Source organism: Sinocyclocheilus rhinocerous, unplaced genomic scaffold, assembly GCF_001515625.1.
Source record: "Sinocyclocheilus rhinocerous isolate Xijiao unplaced genomic scaffold, SAMN03320098_v1.1 scaffold2092, whole genome shotgun sequence".
NCBI lineage: Eukaryota > Metazoa > Chordata > Actinopteri > Cypriniformes > Cyprinidae > Sinocyclocheilus > Sinocyclocheilus rhinocerous.
The window spans coordinates 258,256-278,356 of NW_015634489.1; the positions used below are offsets into that span (position 1 = coordinate 258,256).

General features: G+C 39.0%; 1 protein-coding gene across 1 annotated transcript; it reads right to left on the minus strand.

The window, feature by feature from the left end:
- Positions 1-1,598: 1,598 nt before the first annotated feature.
- LOC107745695 (rho GTPase-activating protein 29-like) lies at positions 1,599-18,021 on the minus strand. The gene is made up of 22 exons (XM_016559614.1): positions 17,997-18,021; positions 17,642-17,785; positions 14,810-14,906; positions 14,437-14,509; positions 13,309-13,363; positions 12,289-12,444; positions 12,137-12,201; positions 11,389-11,499; positions 11,221-11,301; positions 10,968-11,135; positions 10,412-10,549; positions 9,710-9,900; positions 9,184-9,356; positions 7,583-7,714; positions 6,646-6,744; positions 6,063-6,226; positions 5,788-5,976; positions 5,558-5,695; positions 4,262-4,488; positions 3,832-4,102; positions 3,646-3,748; positions 1,599-2,824 (listed from the first exon to the last, which is right to left on the minus strand). Exons 1-22 carry the CDS (start codon positions 18,019-18,021, stop codon positions 1,905-1,907), a joined length of 3,720 nt encoding a protein of 1,239 aa, XP_016415100.1. The 3' UTR covers positions 1,599-1,904.
- Between the last annotated feature and the right edge of the window lie 2,080 nt (positions 18,022-20,101).

A 20,101-nucleotide genomic window follows, 5' to 3' on the forward strand; every position in this document is an offset into this window, starting at 1 on the left:
TACCTGGAAGATAAAAAATGGGAAAGGAAATCATGGTGCAGAAGTCATTATAGTATAATTTCTATACTATTTATTAATATTCTGAATGAGCTTTTATTTTTATATTTTCAGATATCATTTAAATTTTTGTTTACATCTTAGTAATTTTGTAGTGTTTTTATATTTCTATATCTTTTAAACAAATAAAATATTAAACTATTACTTTATTAACATTACTATTGACCTTTAAATAAATTTGATTCAGTTTTAGTCCTTTTTTATTTCAGTAACTTTCTTTAAATTTTTCTTAATTCATTTTTCATCTAATCTTTATATTTTATTTCAGCTGCATTTTAATTAACGCAAACAATTTATAATAGTTTTAGTTTGTTAACAATAACAAAACTGGGAGGGACTCGCGCACTATAGTGACAACAATATCATACATATTCAGTAATGACTTTTACTTTTTTTTCTTGTAATGTTTTTTTTTTTTATTTGTCCCAGAAATAAACCACCTAGCAACCACCAAAAAACCTAGCCACTGCATAGCAACATGCTAGCAAGCACTTCAAACACCTTAGCGATCACATTTTGTCTTAAAGGGTCATATGATGCGATTTAAATTTTTCCTTTCTCTTTGGAGTGTTACAAGCTCTTGGTGCATAAAGAAGATCTGTAAAGTTGCAAACACTAAAGTCTCAAATCCAAAGAGATATTCTTTATAAAAGTTAAGAGTCAGCCACGCCTACCTAAAACGGCTCGTTCTAACACGCCCCCCGTGGACGAAGCGGAGTCCAGCCCAGGGTCATCACATGTAGTTGCCGCAAGCCCACCGGCCGCTCCTTCTTCGAATCCACCAGCCTCCGCTCACTCAAGCCCGCCGTCTGTGACGCTGTGTGTTTCGTTGTGAAAGCGAAACTACTTTGTTTGGCCTTCCAAAAGAGGACTGTTCTTTTTAGCAATATCATATGACCCCTTTAATCCACGTGTACTTGTGAAAAGACAAAACAGAGAAGAAAAAAAGAGCAGAAAATAGTTTTAACTAAATATTTAATCTGCAAACATTTTGCTTGTCTTCAAGAATTGTTGGTATAGATGTATGCTTATGGCAGCAGGTTATGTGTAAACAAATGCTTATATAACTGAAATAAAACAGAAACAGATGCACTTACACAGCCTAAAACACACATAAGCAGGAGTGTTTCCAAGAGACAAGCTATAAAACAAATATAACAGCCGGCAGCAACTGTATTACATCATGCGAGGGCAGTGATCATGCGGTGCCACAGCACTGAATGCATGTTAAACAGTTAGACTTAGCATGTGCATCAAAATGAGCAATGGGCATAAATTTACAGACAATACTATACACATTCCTGTTGAGTTTATACAATTATTACACAGAACTCTTAACTTTAATAACATTAATATAGCTGATTATTTACTGATATAGAAGTGTCTCTTGAAACCTCATCTTATCACAGTGAAGGAGATAATAAGAATAAGACACATTTGGCATGAACGTTCAGAAACAATATCCGAAAAGAACATAAAAGAGTGCTCACTTATGGATAACCGAATGTCACAAATGTTTTGGACCTCTGCTGATATTTCTGGCTCAAACAGTAGCTTAAAGAGACATTAACAAACAGCTATCCAGAAAATTTCATGGAGATGTTTCACCTCTCTCCTAATATGTTTGCCCTTTCTCAAAGGGATATTAAAACAACTTTCATATATACAGTATGGCACAAAAAAAGACAGCTTACATACAAATACATACATATAAAGCCGTAGACGGATCTACTAGACTGTGGAGGAATGTGGAGGAATCAGTCACTTTCTGAGTGTCACATATAGGATACTATACCAAGCATGATAAAATCTGCAACAGATCCGTCCAGGAGGGAATTTATTTATTTTTAAACAAAATGGGCCTCTCTTTGCTCTAGCTCCTGCATATGGCGATTGCGCCTCTGATAGAGAGGTTTGGAGTCCGTAGGGCTGAGTTCCTCTGCACTGGAGCTTGGAGACTGAGGCGGAGAGAGAGTGACGGGGCTGATTGAGTCGCTCTCTGACAGTCCTTCCTCTGCTCCTCCTGTAAAAGTCTGCTTGGCCGTTAGAGCGATAGTCACTGATGTTGTTGGTGTGGTTGGGGGAGTCGTGACTGCTGTGGAGACTGTCGTAACTGTTGATGTGGCCGCTGTTGTAAATATGGTAATGGCTGTTGTGTATACAGCTCCTGTGGTAGTGGTTGATGCTGTCGAAACGGTTTTTGCCAGCGAGTCAAATGTCCTGATTTGGCTTACTGATGGAGGCCTATAGAACGTTCCAGGAGGGGGTTTTAGTGTCCGTGGCGCTCGGAAGGATATTGGAGCCCCTCCGGACTGGCTTGTAGCATCTTTTCTATTGGCGCTGCTTTGGGGTACAACGCTAATCTCTGCCGGTTTTGGCACACCAGAGGATGGCAGGTTGGCCACTATCATTGCAGTTCTGGGCGTCACATCATAATGCCTGTACTGTCTGTCCCAGGTCCTCCTCAGCGTCTGAGTGTCGATGAATGGGTTCCTGTAGTAGCTGGTGAGGCGTGGTGTTGAAGGCTTCTCCGGTTCGGTGGTCTCCTGAATGGCGGCCGGCGAGTGTTCACGCTCCTCTGTGTTGCGACTGTTGCGCTCGTTGAGCAGTCTCTCCACAGGCATGCTGATGGGTCGAGACACTGGCTTGGAGCGCTGAGGACGTAGTTGCACCCCTCGGCTGCTGGCACTCGGCTGGCTGAACACAGATGTGGACTTCTGCATGTCCACAGGAGCTGAGCCAACCCCATTGACATCTGAGCCATCACCTGCTGGAGAGAAAAATACTTTTGAATTTAATTTATACAAATTAAAAGAGACATCAAAAAATGACTCTCGATAACCTAATGCATTCAAAATATGCATCATTTTTTTTGCATTTCCAGGTCAGTTTTGACCCAGTGGAACAAAACCTTATCAAACAGTCAAAACTTCATATTTTTCAACTAAAACCATATTCATGAGTTTTGAATGTTATTGTGGTATTAATGTGTTATTACTACATTACACATTTTTATTAATTAAAAATTCTGAAGTTCTTTGAAATTTCAACTTTTACATAAACTACAGAAAAACCACTGATACAAGAAAATCTTTAGATGAAATTTATAAGAACATATCATCTGAGAATTACCACAGAGGCTTAAACCTAGTCCCAGACTAAAATGCATGTCTGTTCTGTTCTGTAGGAAACTTACACTGACATATCTTAAAAGAATGTTATTACTGTTGATTTGTCTAAAGATGCACACCAGTAATGTTTTCTCTAAGGCACGTTTATAAAAGATATTTAAATGTCCTAATTGAACTATGGCCTAATCCTGGCTTAACCTAAGCCCTGTCTGTGAAACCATGCCTTAATGAACTTCCTTCAAACTTATAACTAATGACTACTCAAAACAGTCCACATTTATAAAAACCTACATTTTGTTTTGTTTTTTTACAAAACAACATCAAAATTACCCGAGAATGTTTTCAAAACAAATATGTTAATTTTCCGTGCATAAACTTTCACTTTCAGATGAAAAACATGATCTATTCTTTCACGTTGACTTTAAAACCAAAGATGAGTAGAAACAATCATACTGACCAGGTGTTTGCACTTTATCATCCCCTGTCTTCATCTCCTTTACTTCTTCCATCAGCTGTGCAGATGTAATCACAGACGAGTGTCTCTTGTAGGCTTTTGCACTCTGTATGAAGAATAAACAGATCAGAAATCATAAACTAATATTTCCTTAAAAAAGTCTAGCTTGCAATCTCTGGCCCATCTCACCTCTTTGATATCCAGGAGAGATCTGGAGTGACGGCTGAGTGCTGGCTGTGGTGCTGTCGGACTGGTGGGAGACACAGGGCTGAGGGGGACATCAAAGATCATCTGGTGGTGCCTAATGAGCAGGTCCACCATGCGGGCCTGGTGGGGGTAGTCAACCAGAGAGGACAGCGACACTTCTGCCTCCAACTGCCTGGGCTTGATGAGTGTCGGACCGAAGATGATACCCAGGTTACTAGAGGTCATCTTGTTCTCCTCAGCCTGCTCTGACACTCTGTAGAACAATGAACAGTAAAGTGTTTGAGTGATAAATTATATTTCACTCTCACTAAACGCATTTAAGGACATCAAGCAACAAGCAAAGAAAAACAGATCCCAATAACGGATTCCTGCTTCTTTGCTAAATGAGCTTTTAAAACACGCTTTTGTTTACCTGTGCAGATGGGTGATGAGGAACTGCAGGGTTTTGTAGTGGGCTGCTGGAAGCTGGCGAAGGAGGTCTCTGATTTTGAAGAGGACTCTTTTAAGGTCAATACTGAGGCACAGCTGCTCTCCTGGTGATTTCTCTTTAGTCGAGTCAGTCTCGCCCATGTGCTGAGTCTCTTTTGCCAGCCCGATGATATCATTATAATACCGATATAGAATCAATGGCTCTGGCAACTGAAAGACAATTGAATTTGTTTTTTTAGACAATGTCAAATCAGCAAAAAATTATTTTTAAAAATATATATTTTTTCTAAATGTGAAGAGCAATGGAACCCTATAGAGTGCAACAGTTGGGTTGTGGCAGGACAAATCTTATTCATTTTCTCCGTAAGGAACTGATTTTTAACTTATAAAACCCTTAAAGACAGACCTACTATAAGCTGTTAATTGGTGATATAATCTCCCTATATAATCTCACCAAACAGAGAATCACAACAAGCAAATAGCACCAAAAGAACACTTTAGTACCTGTCCACTCCCATGAAGCACTGCGAATGACGGAATAGTCATTTTCCATGCGCTGTCAAACTACTTAAATATTAGTGTACATATAGATTTTGCAATACATGTAAAATATATTGTTTCTATACACAATCAACATCGGTAACGCTTTACAATAAGGTGTCATTTGTTAACATTAGTTAATGTATTAACTAACATGAACGAACACTGTGCAATACATTTGTTACAGTATTTATTAATCTTTGTTAATGTTAGTGAATGAAAATACAGTTATTCATTCTTTGTTCATGTTAGTTCACAGTGCATTAACTAATGTTAACAAATACAACTTTTGATTTTAATAATATATTAGTAAATGTTGAAAGTTCAGTAACTGCTGTAGAAGTATTGTTCATGCTTAGATCATGTTAACTAATACAGTTAACTAATGAACCTTATTGTAAAGTGTTACCTCAACATCTTTAAATCAATAGTTTTATATTTATCCATTGTTTTGATTATGCCGTTCGCAATGCTTCATGGGATTGTTAAAGCTGTTAAGTACACACCTTTGTCTAATATATAAGATTTTCAAAAACATTTTTTGCTTCAAATCAAAGTTTGCAATGTTGTGATTCACCTCGTAGCTGGTTGCTTTGGTTCATGGCTTATAACTCTATAACAAAGAAAGAATGACTGTTTGAAAAATACTGAAACCAAAAAGCGGGCGGACACAGTTGCACTCTATTATGTCAAGTTTCATACAGACATGATGAAACTGGGATTATTTGTCCCACCACACCTGTCTCAGGTAAAGCTTGAGCACGTTGCTTATGTCATGTGGGTGGAGGTCAGAAAGCTCCACTAAGTCCTTTCCGTTCTCAAAGGCCTGGCACAGCTTTTCCACACGAGACTTCGCCCCATTCACCCGATAAATGCCCTTGAAATGAACCGAAAGTAGGCGTCACTCACAAAATGACTCACAAACATTGAATTAAACAAACTCCTTTCAGCTGAATCTTTATTCTTCACCTTAATGTTCAGGGCACGACTCTCAATTTCTGAGGTGCATTTTTTGATGATGAAGGGGATGCCGTCAGGACTGTTCTTAGCTACTTGGGCGAAGTCAATCCCGAACAGGTGCAGTCTGCCCTGGAGCTTCTTATGACCACACTGAATGGCAAGAGTCTCCAGGCATTTCTTATGACAGGCCAAAGAGCACTATGCAAAAAGAGTTCAGGGAATGACAACCGGCTCTAATGAACAATGAACAGAATCAATGTGGGTGTTGATGATGATGACGGTACCTCCTCACATTCAGCCCCGTGAAACACCACCAGACCGTCACACTCTCTGCATTTGGAAGGCGCTCGCAGTTTCCGCAACTTGTGAGTTTGTGCTGCTTTTGACATCTGAGCATTACGGAAAGGGCCGGGAGAACTGGCCGCTTCCATCACCATCTCAGCAAGGCCTGAGACAAGAAAATACATGTGTTTCAATAGCTAAAAACACTCTGCTGGCCCACTAACAAAGTTCCTGTGTGGCCAAAGGATCATCAGGAGTCTTAAATGTGAGTTGAGATAGGAGCTGAAAGAACTTTCATGACTTTTTTTTTTTTGAAGAACGTTCCTCAAATGTATTTCCCTACTTTTAACATTAGTTTACATTCAACAATTATTAATGAAATGTAACACTTTTGGTGGAGACAGGAACTGTTAACTGTGACATTTTGCCAATGTCAACATCGAGCCCATCTGCGCAGCTGCACTGAAAGCAAAAATAAGGGTACAAGCAATTCAGCACTTGCGTAATAAACACAAACCTGTGGTGTCACCACACATCTATGAACACAGACACTCACAATCACTCTATTTAGTTTGTACTACCAACCATTATCTGATGGGGAAGGTGGTTCCCTCTCATCCAGGTCATCTGCAGAAGACATGGTACCAGTTGAGGGGGTTCTGGGAAGCCTGCGTTTGAAATCCCCTGTAACACGAAACACACACATAAACACACATTAGATACTTCCGTCATGCAGAGCACTTCTCCATCCTGTCCACTGAGAACTAGGTCAACCACTTTACAAGCAAAATTTACAAACGTGCCTAAACTAGCAATATTTGTAGAGGAACTTCTTTTTTGGATTAAATATGTTGCACTTGACAATAAGAATGGCTGATGTAACTGGCCAGAGTAAAACATTTAAGGACATCTGACAAAACTGTCACTTGCCTGATTAGGCCAGTGCTGAGTCTGCTGACATTCTCATGCCCTAACAATTTGTTGATCACATACATGTTTTTATGCCTGCTTTTTCTTTGACGTTGTGAACATTGTTGTTTTGCACATTCTGTTAAATTCTGCTGATGTAAATATGTCACAATATCTAGCTGGCTGATGTAGTTGACGTTTTGTGGTTTATTTATGATTTATAGCTGTCACAACATCTGTAGAATTTCCAGCAATTACTGCACATTATAAATTATATGTTGTAAATTGTTTAATGAAAAAATATATTTTTTTATTTTTGTTAATGTTGGCAAGGAAATTTAAAAAAATTAAATGCAGCAGTAGTAGTAGTATATTGTTTAATGCCAGTACAGAAGGCTATGTTTGTCAAGAACAAGGTAAAATGAATAAATAATATAGAATAAATAAATAATTTTGAAATATATAGAAAATAATCTAGAAAAAAAAAATTTGATATAATAACCTATTTTCAGATGTACTTGTGATTTATATTAAATGCTTTATTTAAAATATAACATGTCCCATATTGTGAAACGTATTGTAAGATACAATGTGTTGACATCAGAAAAAGTACCTGGACTAGCTGTGGGGGAGTCCATTGAGCGAGACTCACTGCTTCCTCCAGCACTTTCTGAGTCACTGCACATCCCCCCTCCACCGGCACTGCCTGAGCTCAAGGCCCTCTGGGAGCCCTGCGTCCTTAACACTACAACACACAGAATTAACCTCCGAATTACCTTTCATCTTTCGTCTAGGAAATCTTTATTGCTAAAACTGAGGGAGAAAATCCTGCACGTGTTTGGGAGAATCAGTCTGTCTGCGTGTTTCATTCAGTTCAGAGTAGGGCTGTGCGATATGGACAAAAAAAACCTATCGTGATTTCTTTGATCAATTTTGCAATTTCGATTTTAATCACGATTTTGACACACACAGACATGCTTTACAGTCATAAATGCATTCAGTGTGAATTTGAAACATATTTCCAAAAGAAAACCAATTAGAGCTTTATCAAGAAGCTGTAACATGTCTCTAGAACAGACATAAGGCAAAATAATCACTAAGTAAAGGTGTAACAAAATGTCTCTAGAATAGACATATATGGCAGAAAAAAAAATAAAAAAATCCCGTGTCCAGGGATTTTGTTTGCCATGCATTGGTCATAGAGCTCTTTGTAGCGGTGCCTCAGGTGTTGAAATAGATTTGTTACGCCAGGTTACTACTCCGTCTGCAGGAACGCGGAGAGTGAAGTATACCCGGGCCTATAGACTCCGTGCGGAAACGATCGCAGCATGACTGCTGCAGACGCACCGCTCCTGGTTAACATGGGCGCGGACAAAATACGCACCACAGACGGAGTGTGTGGACCTGGCGTTACGTTTGTATTCCCGCCCGGTCTGTTCTGTTCTCGTGCTCCATTTAGACGCGCTGCATTCTGATTGGTTTGGATAGCATACTGTGGGAGGTCGGGGGCGCGGGAAATCGTGCTGTAAAGCGATTTAGAAATCGCGCATGCTTAAATCGCGATTTTATGACGATTTAGATTAATCGCACAGCCCTAGTTCAGAGTTCTCATCTCTAAAAACATGAGAATTTTCCTTTTGCACTTGATTCTTAGTTTAGTCATCTAATCTAGATGCGGCATTAAAAATGAGCTCAGGCTGATGATGTCACAGCACAGGGGCTTTTTGGAAGCCGAGGGCGATCTGGGTTTGGGCCTAAATCCTGACAGCTGGCAGCTTTTGTCCAAGCTGTGGATGGCCAACGCTGGGTAAAAACCCACAGTGGACACGTCAAGCAATAAAACTAATAAGCTGTTCAGGATGTTGAAGCTTGCCAGACATATGTGCCTAATACTGTAGTGCCAAACATCTCAGGATCTTATTTAAGTGCTGAGAAAATAAATGTCTTGGAGTCTAACAAATGCAGGTTGAGTAGGCTGACGTCACCCAAAGGCTTGTTCTATCTGCATGAGCAGCCTGACGTAGCAACTTTGGCTCAATGTGAGTTACAGTGAGTTAAGGGCGGGTCTGTCTGTTTGTCCAAACAATGGAAGTAGGGGAAATCTGCTTAAAAAAACAGTGTCATTCCACTTTCTGTCACAGAAATGGATCATTATAAACCTATAAAGTTTTAGTCGTCAGACTAGATCCTTGGCGACTAAGATACATCTCTTACCTTGCATGTCTATACTGCTATTAGATCGTCTCTCAGCGATCTTGGCCTTGCAGGGTTGTATGGTACCCTCGACGTCATCTGCGCTGTGGTTATCCGCTGAAGTAACAGAGCCCTGTGACAGGTTCCCATGGGATGAGCGGGTGCTGCTCTGAGACCTCTTATGAAGGGACATTCTGGAAAGGAAAGACACTTGTTAAAACATGCTTTATTAAAATACCGCAGGCAAAAACAGGCTGTGCAAAATCTCTGCTGATTGTGAAATGGGTTACTCAACAGGAAAACGTGAGATTTGAATGCACTGTAAACAAAGGTGATAGCACTGACTGGCCAGTATGTTTGTACGTGGGTGTGATTCAGAGGTCAAGCTGAAAAGCAGAGTTTACACGGGGCAGCGATTATGGAGAGCAGAACCCTGGATAAACAACACGCTATCACCGACCGTGGTTTCGTTCATCATTCTTCCTGAGGAAGATCCAAACAATGCAGCCTCTCTCTGGCCCACACGGAAACTTGAGTGTGGACTTACCCCGTTTTTGAGGAAGCTGTGATGTCCTGAGACAGAGACTCCAGCCACACACGCTCTTTAGGCAGGCTGCACACAAACTCAGAGTAGCGCTGGCCTGGCTCATACTTTTTGGCCTGTTCACTTAGAGCTTGGTAGTTGACTGACAGAGGTTGGGTCTGAGCCTGCTGCATCTGGAACCAGTTCACTGTCACCTATAAGAGTTTGTGAGAATAGTCAGTACACAATAATGGTATTTATTTTCATGGAGAAGGTCAAAAGTTTGGGTTCAGTAAGATTTTTATATATTTTTTATTTTTTAAGAAATTAATACTTTAGCAAGAATGATAAAAAATGACAGTACAGATGTTTAAAATGTTACAAAAATGTTTTAATTTAAAAAAGCGCTGTTCTTTTGAAATTTCAATTCATTTCACGGTTTCCGAAAAATATTAAGCAGCACAACCATTCTCAACATTGATAATAAGAAATGTTTCTTGAGCAGCGAATCAGCATATTAGAATGATTTCTGAAGGATCATGTGACACTGAAGACTGAAGTAATGAATTCAGCTTTGTCACTGCAGGAATAAATTACATTTTAATTAACAGTAATAATATTTCACAATTTTACTGTATTTTTGATTCAATTCAAAAACATTCAATACTCGTACAGACCCCAAACATTTGAACTGTAGTGTAGTGTTGTTGTGACATGGATACAGACCGATTTGAGGGTCAGGTCACATTGGAAGACCAGCTTCCGAATCTGTGCGAGGATCTCACTCTTAGTGTTTGACAGGCTGACCTTCTTCGCCTCTAGATCGGCCACACAGGCTTTATACTGCTCCTGCGCTTCCTCTGCCTAGAGTCACCACAAAAACAGACGATCAGCCAAACAAAATAAAACAAAAGCATAGTGATTTTCCTTGCCTGTCTTAAGCCAAAGTGTGTCATTTCTGTGCCACCAGCGTCACCAAACAGGACTGCAAAAATTTTCCCTTTTATGAAGAAAATGCTCACTCATTTGCTAAGGTGTGATGCTATGTAGTTGCTGGGTGTCTGGGTTGTTATAGCAACAGTAATGTTTAGATTATATGGCGAATTTTCAGACAGTACGTCAGGCTTTAAGGAAATTCAAACAAATTCCCACAAACTCTGTGTTTCTCGTCACCACTTTGAAGCCCAATAAACATAAGGGTGTGTGTGTTCGTGCAGTCTGTGATTATGTTGGAGTTGAATTTGAAGTTTTAAAATTCTTTATAGTGCAGTTACTGCAGTACCTTCTGTAGGGCCTCTTCCTCCACCCTCCGTTTCTTCTCCAGAGTCCTGCCTCCTGCTGTTGGCTGCTCCTCCTCGGTGCGGCTGGTGGAGCTGCGTGCCTTCTCGTACTCCTCCCTCTTCTGCACCTTCAGCAGTCGAGCCTTCTTCAAAGCGCTCTCGGCCTCGCTCTGAAAACATGTGGGTTATTAAGCACTAGCGGTTCTAAAGAAATGTTAGTTATGAAATTCAAAGAATTCAAATAATCATATGCACCATTTTCTTTAACTCTCTTTGCCATTGTTCCTTTATCTCTTTCCTCTGCTTGTCCAGATCGTTCTTGCGGGCCAGCAGTGGCTGTTGGAATTATGGGAATTTTGTGGAATTAAAGGAAATGATTTGTTAGTTAGATAAAAAATGTATAGCAGATTTAACTGATCATACCTGTATAAATTTGTTGGTTTGCAGAGCTGCAGCTGTTTGGAGCAGAGCCTGATTGTACTCAATCTCATTTTTAAAGGCAGAGACATAAATATCCCGGAAAGGCATGAAGTCCTTTAGAAACAGAGTCACAAAATAATGTCACTTAAAGGCCCAAAATCAAATACACTACCATTCAAAAGCTTGAGATCAGTAAGATTTTTGAATGTATTTTTGAAAGAAGTCTCTTATGCTCACAAGGCTGATTTTTTTGATCAGAAATACATTAAAAAAGAGCAATATTGTTAAATATTACTACAATTTACGATAATTATATTCCATTTGAATATATTCTAAAACGTATTCCTATTAATTCCTGTGATGGCAAAACCGAATACTTTGAAGTCATTACTCCAGCCTTCAATGTCACATGATTCTTCAGAAATCATCCTAATATGCTGATTTGCTTCTCATTTGGTGCATTTCTTCTTCTTATTATTGTTGAAAAGAGTTGTGCTGCTTAATATTTTTATGGAAACCATGAAATATTTTTTTTCAGGATTGTTCTGATGAATAGGAAGATCAGAAGAACAGTATTTATTTGAAATAGATATACATTATGAATTTCTTTACTAAGAAATTGTATACATTTATATACTACATTTTATGTTCTTGTCAAATAAAAGTATTAATTTCTTTCAAAATTCTTCCCAAAAATGTACATGGCAGTACATCATATACATCACATTTGATCAAAACAAAAGACCATCACCTGCTGACTTGCCACTGCCTTTGCGGATTCTGCCATCTTGGCAAAGCTTTTGGCACATTCCATGTCTGTCAAATACAAAGATACCATATGAAACACTAAAGTTCAACAATGAAGACTCAAAACAAAAGCTCGGGCTGTAAGAATGGACTGACCCAGACTGAGGCGTTTCTCCACCCAGGCCAACATGTCTTTGGTGTATTTGGACCAGGCCTTGGTGTAGAGCAAAGCCGACTCTACTCCACTGTCATTCTTCAGCAGAAGGAGGTCCACCTGCCCCACGGTGGACAGCTCTGGGGACAGAGCAGGATCTATAAACCCAGAACACTGCATATGAACACACACACTCCCCAAAAAATAATACACAAACACTCCACATTGTTTAAAAACAAAAACTGCTGAAAATGCACAGAGGTACCCTTTGAAGACATTTATATTTCCTCAACCTCAGTCTCTCCACTCTCTAAAACTGTAATTTAATATCTACTTTGAAATATTACCCCCCTACAGGGTTTATAGGCCAAAAGTTACAAGGCAAATTTTACAAGTCAGCTTTATTAAAAGCAGCGACAGCCCTTAAATTGGTGACAAACTTGCTTTTAAGAGGAATAAACATATACCACCCCATTGACTTAAAAGAAAAAGAGGTCTTTCTAAAACTGACACTAATCTGTGGTAGCATTAGATGTATGTACATCTCGTAAAATCAGGTCATCTCGTAAAACCTGTGCTTTAACCTTTGCCAAATGCACTGACACGAAACTCAGCTGCGCTGAATCCAAGCACCTCGCCCAAAAAGCCACATGTGGTTCCCATTCCTCATACAAACGACCAAAAAAACCCAAAGAATGTCAACCATTTGGCAAACAAGAAGAATGTTAGACTATATGAAAAACAACACAAGTGTGAAGGTACAGGGTGTGTAGAGCTCTCTTGCTGATTATGACATATGTCAGTGCAGCTCATCTGTCTCTCTGCTAGAACAAAACTTTTCATGTGTGGTTTGTTTAACTAGAAAACTTTGTTGAAGTTTGCATTACTGTTGCTCTGAGGCACATACAATATGTGATGAGATTCTCTTCAACACCTCAGTGGCAAGAGCCTGCTTGCTTTGTGATGAAAACCGTGCTAGAAAGATGGAAGACAAAAAGGAGAAGGAAAGGAAATCCATTTACCTGCCAGATCATTTTGATTGCAGCCTCCTGAATCTTCAGAGAGGTTTTCAAAAGACTAGAGGAGAAAAAGAGAAAGACGTTTCACACAGGACGAGAAGTTTGATGACAGAGGTGAGGGATGAAAAGGTGCTTCTTTTGAGTGCTTCTCTTTTAACTTGTCTCTCAACGTCTCAGTTAATCAAAGCTTGAAAACCATGCTCTTTAAATCACAAGGGCCAGCCTGGTTTCATTATTTTCAAAGCAGAGCTCTAAACTTAAAGGGATGGTTCATCAAAAAATGAAATGCCATTATTCACTCACACTTTAAAAAAAAAATATGTTAGTTATTTTTCTGTGGAACACAAAAGGATTCTGTAGAAGCTTCATGCATCTTTTTTTCCATACGACAGTTCATAGTAACCGCATCCGTCAAGCAGCAAAAAGGAAATAAAAATCATGCAAATGCCATAAAACTAAGCCAGACTACTACTTTTATTCAGCAAGGACGCATTAAATTGATCATAAGTGACAGTAAAGACATATATAATGTTACAAAAGTATTCTATTTCAAATAGATGCTGTTTGATCACTCTATTTATCAAAGAATCCTGAAAAAAATTTTTATCACAGTTTCCTCAAAAATATTAAGCGGCACAACCGTGTTTTCAACATTGATAATAATATGAAATTATTAAGTTTCCTGAGCACCAAACAACAGGAATAAATTACATTTTCAAATAAATGCAGCCTTGGTGAGCATAAGACTTCTGTCAAAAACATTAAAAACATTTATAATCTTACGGACCCCAAACTTTTGAATGGTGGAGTATTTCAAGCCTTCTGAAGCCATATGATACTGTTCTTTATAAATAGAGAATACTGGCTTAAATTTCAGTCTGCTTTTCACATAAAGCTATTGTATGGCTCCAGAAGGCAAGGAAGACATTTAACGGTGCTTTGTATTGGCAGACGTGGGCACTATGAACTGTTGTTGTATGGAAAAGAGCTGTGTGAAGAGCAAAATTATCCTTTTGTGTTCCACTGAAAAAATAGCACGTGGGTTAGGAACAACATGAGGTGAGTATATCATGACTTTTTTGTGAACTAATTCTTCAAGGACCTTTGAAGGCCATGGAGGTGATAACTTACACGACTTCTTCTGGCTTGGGGGTACCCCAACCTGAAGCCACTGTCCACATCTTCCATAAGGAAGTCAGACACTCTGAAGTGGAAAAGAAAGACAAGTTACTGCACATAACATAACTTGAACATACATAATAAGGTTAGAATATTATGGTTTTATTTTTCATTACAAATAGCATGAGGATGAGTAATTGAATTTTCATTTTAAGTAATGTTGCAACATGACACAAGTACATTTCATCAGCAATTCAGAGTGACAACAGAATGCACAGCTGACCAATACAGTAAAATTGGCCATGGAAACTGAAAGTTACTCTATACAGACGGAGAGCATTCAGAATTTAGATATGACTACAGAATAGAGAGCTATGGTACTCACACATTGCCAAAGGTGAATGCCAAAGTATCGATTGATGTGTGTATCTCGCCAAATATTGTGTCTTTGTTTTCTTTATTGACTTCCTTGACGTTCACACCTGTGGGACGTGATAGACCACATGAGAAGTGTCGCCAAACGGCACAAAAGTCTGCACCAAAATTACAATTCTCAACAAATGATGATGAGCAGTAGGGGCGTAGACCTAGATCTTACTGTGGAATTATGAATCCCTCAACAGTGGACCACCACAGCTATTGAGGACTGATTAGTAGCTACAACACTCTCTGATAATATAGAATTCATTCATTCCACATGAGAGTCATTTTAGTATGCTGTAAAGTCAGACTCATTCTGTACAATGTGGTGCACAAAGAAAAGGAACCTCCACAAGTTATTCCTTTATTAGCGTCTAATGCTGCTTTGTAATCAGGTTGTGCTTCCCTAGAGCACAAAACAAATGCTGAATAGTTAGCATGTAAATAAATCAACGGACGGCTTTCTTCATAAACTGATTTCATTGTTTCAAAAAGAGGCCAGATGACCCAGCACGTTGATGCACAGTTTGCCATGTTTTGAGCTGATAGAAGACAAATTAACATAAAATTGATATTAAATCTTAATTTTAAAAATCAGATATGTGACAGACAAGAAGAAACGTCTCAGAGAGGCTACGAAACTTGCATTTACCAAGAGCTTCCTGTCTGCTAGCTGAGCCTCCCCTTTACAGGAAACACTGACAAAGCTTGAACTCTCAAAACATTCAGCAGTCGCTCAAACAACTTTCACCGAACTTACCAACTCCTTTAACTTGCACTTGCAGTCATATCCAGGTTCGATATGGTAAAGCATAGATTAATGACAGGCAAAACTCGCCCAGAACTTCAGGAACTAACGGCACAGCCTAGTTCACAATGATTCAATGGAGCTTGACTTCCACTTTTTCCTCACATACAAGAAAAAGTGACGAGGCCATGTAAAAAAGCAACATCCATCTGTAGTTTCCCGTTCCGCATGGGCGCTTTTTTTGGTTGGATGTCACACAAAACGCAGCGACTGTCGGTGGAGGTGGGAATCCCCACCCTCAACTGCCACTCATACTCACAGCTACAAAGTGAGCAGAGGAGACGGCACTGGAGACGAGAGCGTGAGAGGTGCGTGGCTCCTGGTGCATGCTTCTCTGCTTCTGAATGCAGGCGGGCGGCTCAGTGGCCCCTGCAATGGAACGCCGACTTCTTCCTCAGGACATCCTGCAGTTCCACAACAATGCTTCCACTTCTGCCCCCTTCATAGCTCAAATACGGGCATGGCTACATTCAGAAAGCAGTTCTCTCTCTCTCGCTCAAAAAAAAAAACCCTCAAAAGCATTTTCTGCATCATTGGAAAGATTTTTTTTTTTTAAATCTGAGTTAAATAATTTTTTTCTGAAAATATCTAAGAATAATTCTTACCATATACTTGTGGCAAAGTACCTCATGCAGGAATCACTTTATCAGGTGCAATGCGTCATAAGATAGGATAAAATACCTGAGATAACAGAGTCTCCTTAGATCAGAAGCAAAGATAAAAATACAGCGAGTCACTGACTCACTCTAGACAAGGGCGGGGGAAGAAAGAATTTCAATAACTTGAGACACTTGACACTTTTATTGCTGCACCCCTGAGAGATTCTTCAGCAAAACTATGCAGCGTTTTTATTTTTAATTTTTTTTAAAAGATAGAAGACCACACGGACTGAGAGTAAATGGGGGGGGAAATATGTGCATCTGATTTCCTGAAGTTCATAGCATTCCAACAGGAGAAAGACAGACGGCTGACATGGATGTGGGGTGTTAAAATGCAAGCGCGAATGGGAAGGGCACTCTGGAATGTCAGTCATACAGGTAACTTGAGGCGGCTATCTGAGATGACTGGCCTTTCTTCTCAACTTCCTCATTCAAAAGGTAAAAAAAAAAAAAGGCGAAGGCCTCAGGCATGTCAAAAAAAGACAATCACATTATTTTCCTCTGTTAAACTCTTCAGACTTACCGTTGACAGAAACAATAAAGAGACTTTAAAGGACACATAGGAGCTCAGTGGGGTCACTGGCCCTCTAGTGGCAAAGGATGATACTCTAGTGGCCAAATCAATGGTGATAAAATGAAAACATACAGTTGAAAACAGCTAGAAATTATGTGGATAACCAATAAGAAACATTCACTATGTCCGTATAGCACAAAAATCATCTGTTCCCTCTTCTGCAGCCGCAATCTGGATTGCAAACTGCACTGATGTACACATGGACATTCCTGTGCATGTTTATATATCACATAACCATGCAGTAATGTCTTTATATTGATAATCTAGTGAGTGACTGTTTATTACATGCACTTTTTTCCTTTCTTGAAGATTATTCTTTCTTAACACATGAATAAGAAGTCTGCCATCAATACAAAAACATGGCTTCATATTATATAACATCTGAGATAAAAACAAGAGCTAAAATAGTGATGCAATGGTGGATTTGTTTTTATATATATATATATATATATTTTCCAACCAAAATCACTGTCTTTATCCATTAAGCCACATTAAGCATGATCTCCTTTTTAAAAGATGAATGCAACATCCAAAGTGTTTCTTCTTTTTAGAGGTGATTAAATATTCATCGCTTGAAACAGATGGAAAAATTACATGTCTGTGCTGCAGTTCTATGAATGTTTTGCCTTTCAGCACTCCACGCCAGTAACGTGTGAATACATACACAAACAATGAAACAGACCGTTTTTTTAAAAGACAAGATCAATTCTAAGCTGTTGATTCTTAATTGGGGTGGAGCTGAAGAAGGATGCTCACCTTTGACTTTGGCGATGACAGTGCCTGTAGCACCAAGAATTTCTGACGAGTTCAGTGCCTGGTGCTTGCCAATGACGGTCTTCAACACACGTGCCAGCTCCCCAAGTCGCTCGTTGACCACGTGCTGCGAGCACTCTTGGTTTTCTGTGGGTGACAAACATACAGACAGAGACCACAATGTCATCAGCTCAACTTCCTCCACGGGTTTTTGAAGACGCACACATTTAAAACAATATTGGTGCAGCAGCAACATCGAAAGGTTTGAAATTTTGAGTCAGTTTAAAGATACCCTTGTGAAACCTCCTCAAAGTGCACATGAAATGGCATGTGTGACACTAATACATCCTAACAGCACTCTTGATGTGACGGTGCATGCCCATGTGGTTAGAGATGATGAGCGAGTATGAGGCTGCACTTTGGCTGAGATGCAGATGCTGCTTTGTGCACTCGAGAGATGGCCGACAGCAAGATAAGAAAAGAACTCTGAGACAAACATAACAACAGCTATGCACACCTATCCAGATGTGCGATAACAGATTTTTCTTTATTTTTTGTATGAGAGAGACAGAGTGTGGTACTTCATTACTGCTGACTGCACGGCAGTACTGCTATCATGAAGATTAGAGAGTTTTGACTTGCTTCTTTCCTGTTTTTGCATTGAATTGATCAGAAGTGTCGATAGAGATATGTAATGTTACAAAAGATTTACATTTCAATTAAATAATGTTCTTTTGAACTTTCTATTCTTTAAAGAATCCTGGAAAAAAAGTATCATGGTTTCAACAAAAATATTAGGAAGCACAACTGATTTAACATTGAAAATATTTCAAATTTCTAAAGGATCATGTGATACTGAAGACTGGAGGAAATTGCTGCTGAAAATTCAGCTTTACTGTCACAGGAATAATTGACATTTAATCATATTAAAATAGGTTATTTCATTGTTAAAGTGCCCCTATTATGCCATTTCGAATATTGCCTTCCATGCAGTGTGTAATGTAGCTGTATGTAAATTAGACTTGTGCCGGTATTCGGTAATGCGATATATCACGGTAATGAATGTGCGCGATATTGTTATCCTGGGCACTTCTAAATACCGTGAATAATTATATATTACAAATTATTCCGAATTTTTAATGCATTTTAAGAATACTTTTCCCATCAACTGGTCAAAATGCAAAACACCGCTGCATGCTGCGTGAAAGATGCTGCGCACTCTGATGTAAACAAGCGCGGACGAGGAGCACATGGCGGAACATGTGAGAGACGCTCTGGATGAAAGCGCACTTTCACTCTCTGACAGCAGATGGCGTTTTTACATTTTAATCTGGACTACAACATGCCCTAGATATTGTTTGAAAGTGTTTTGATTCTTTATTGTTCGGTCACACTTTACATTAGGGCTTCATTAGTTAACATTAGTTAATTCATTAGTTAACATAAACTGCCAATGAAAAATTCTTCTGAACAAAGACCGACAAAACGGATCACAAAAAAACAGATTAACATGAAGATACCTTTTATTGCTTTTATCATGTTAGCGAAAGCAAGGCCCAGGAGGAAACTGCTGAGGTTTCCTGCTTCGATTTTGTGGGAACATTTTTGAAATCCTGCAGAAGTAAAATCAGCTGAATGCATAATCAAATTAGCCAAAATATTTAATAAACAAAATGTAAGAGGTTAGAGATTTGTAAAAAATTATCAAATTAATTTGATATATAATTTGATGTATTTGATACAATTATCAAATTAATTTTATAATTAAGAATTAGAATTTTAAGATAAGAATTGTCATTCTTTGTAAGATTTCTTTGTAAGATTTAGTTTTTCCCACAACAGACATCATATCCAAATAAAAGAGAAATTGAAATGCAAGAAACAATATGGTTTGCCTCTGCTTATTCTTGAGATCAACAGTGTGGCATGAGACAAAATTTGAATTGCTGAATGCATGTGCGGGATGGAAGATACTGATTTGTGTGCAGGAAGTGGGAAAAATAAACAAGGTAAGGGTCTCCCTCAAAATATAATATCAAAAAATGAAATAAAGGTTACTCAAATGTATCTTAAGTACCGAATGCAATTTGTCTATTCAGCAACAAAAATAAATTACAGGTGCAAGGTTGGTATTTTCAGAGTTTTTGATTGAATGCAGCAACAAGGCTAAGCACTTTTCTATTGCCTGCAGCAACAAATGCAACAAGATAAGGTTTGACGTGTCGTGTGTTGGGGGAAATGGAAACAAATGTCTATGGCACTAGAGCAAGACAGAATATACGTAGATCTCCATGTGGGCTTTTATGGGCAAGAGCGGGACAAAACATGAAAAATATGGGGAGGAACGGGACAAAATAGAACACATTTTGTCTGGGAGAAGAGGAGAACAGAACTAAAAAAAATCCATTCCATGCAGGCCTCTATCTTGAGGTATCATAAGAGTGTTGTGATGCAGGGCAAGAC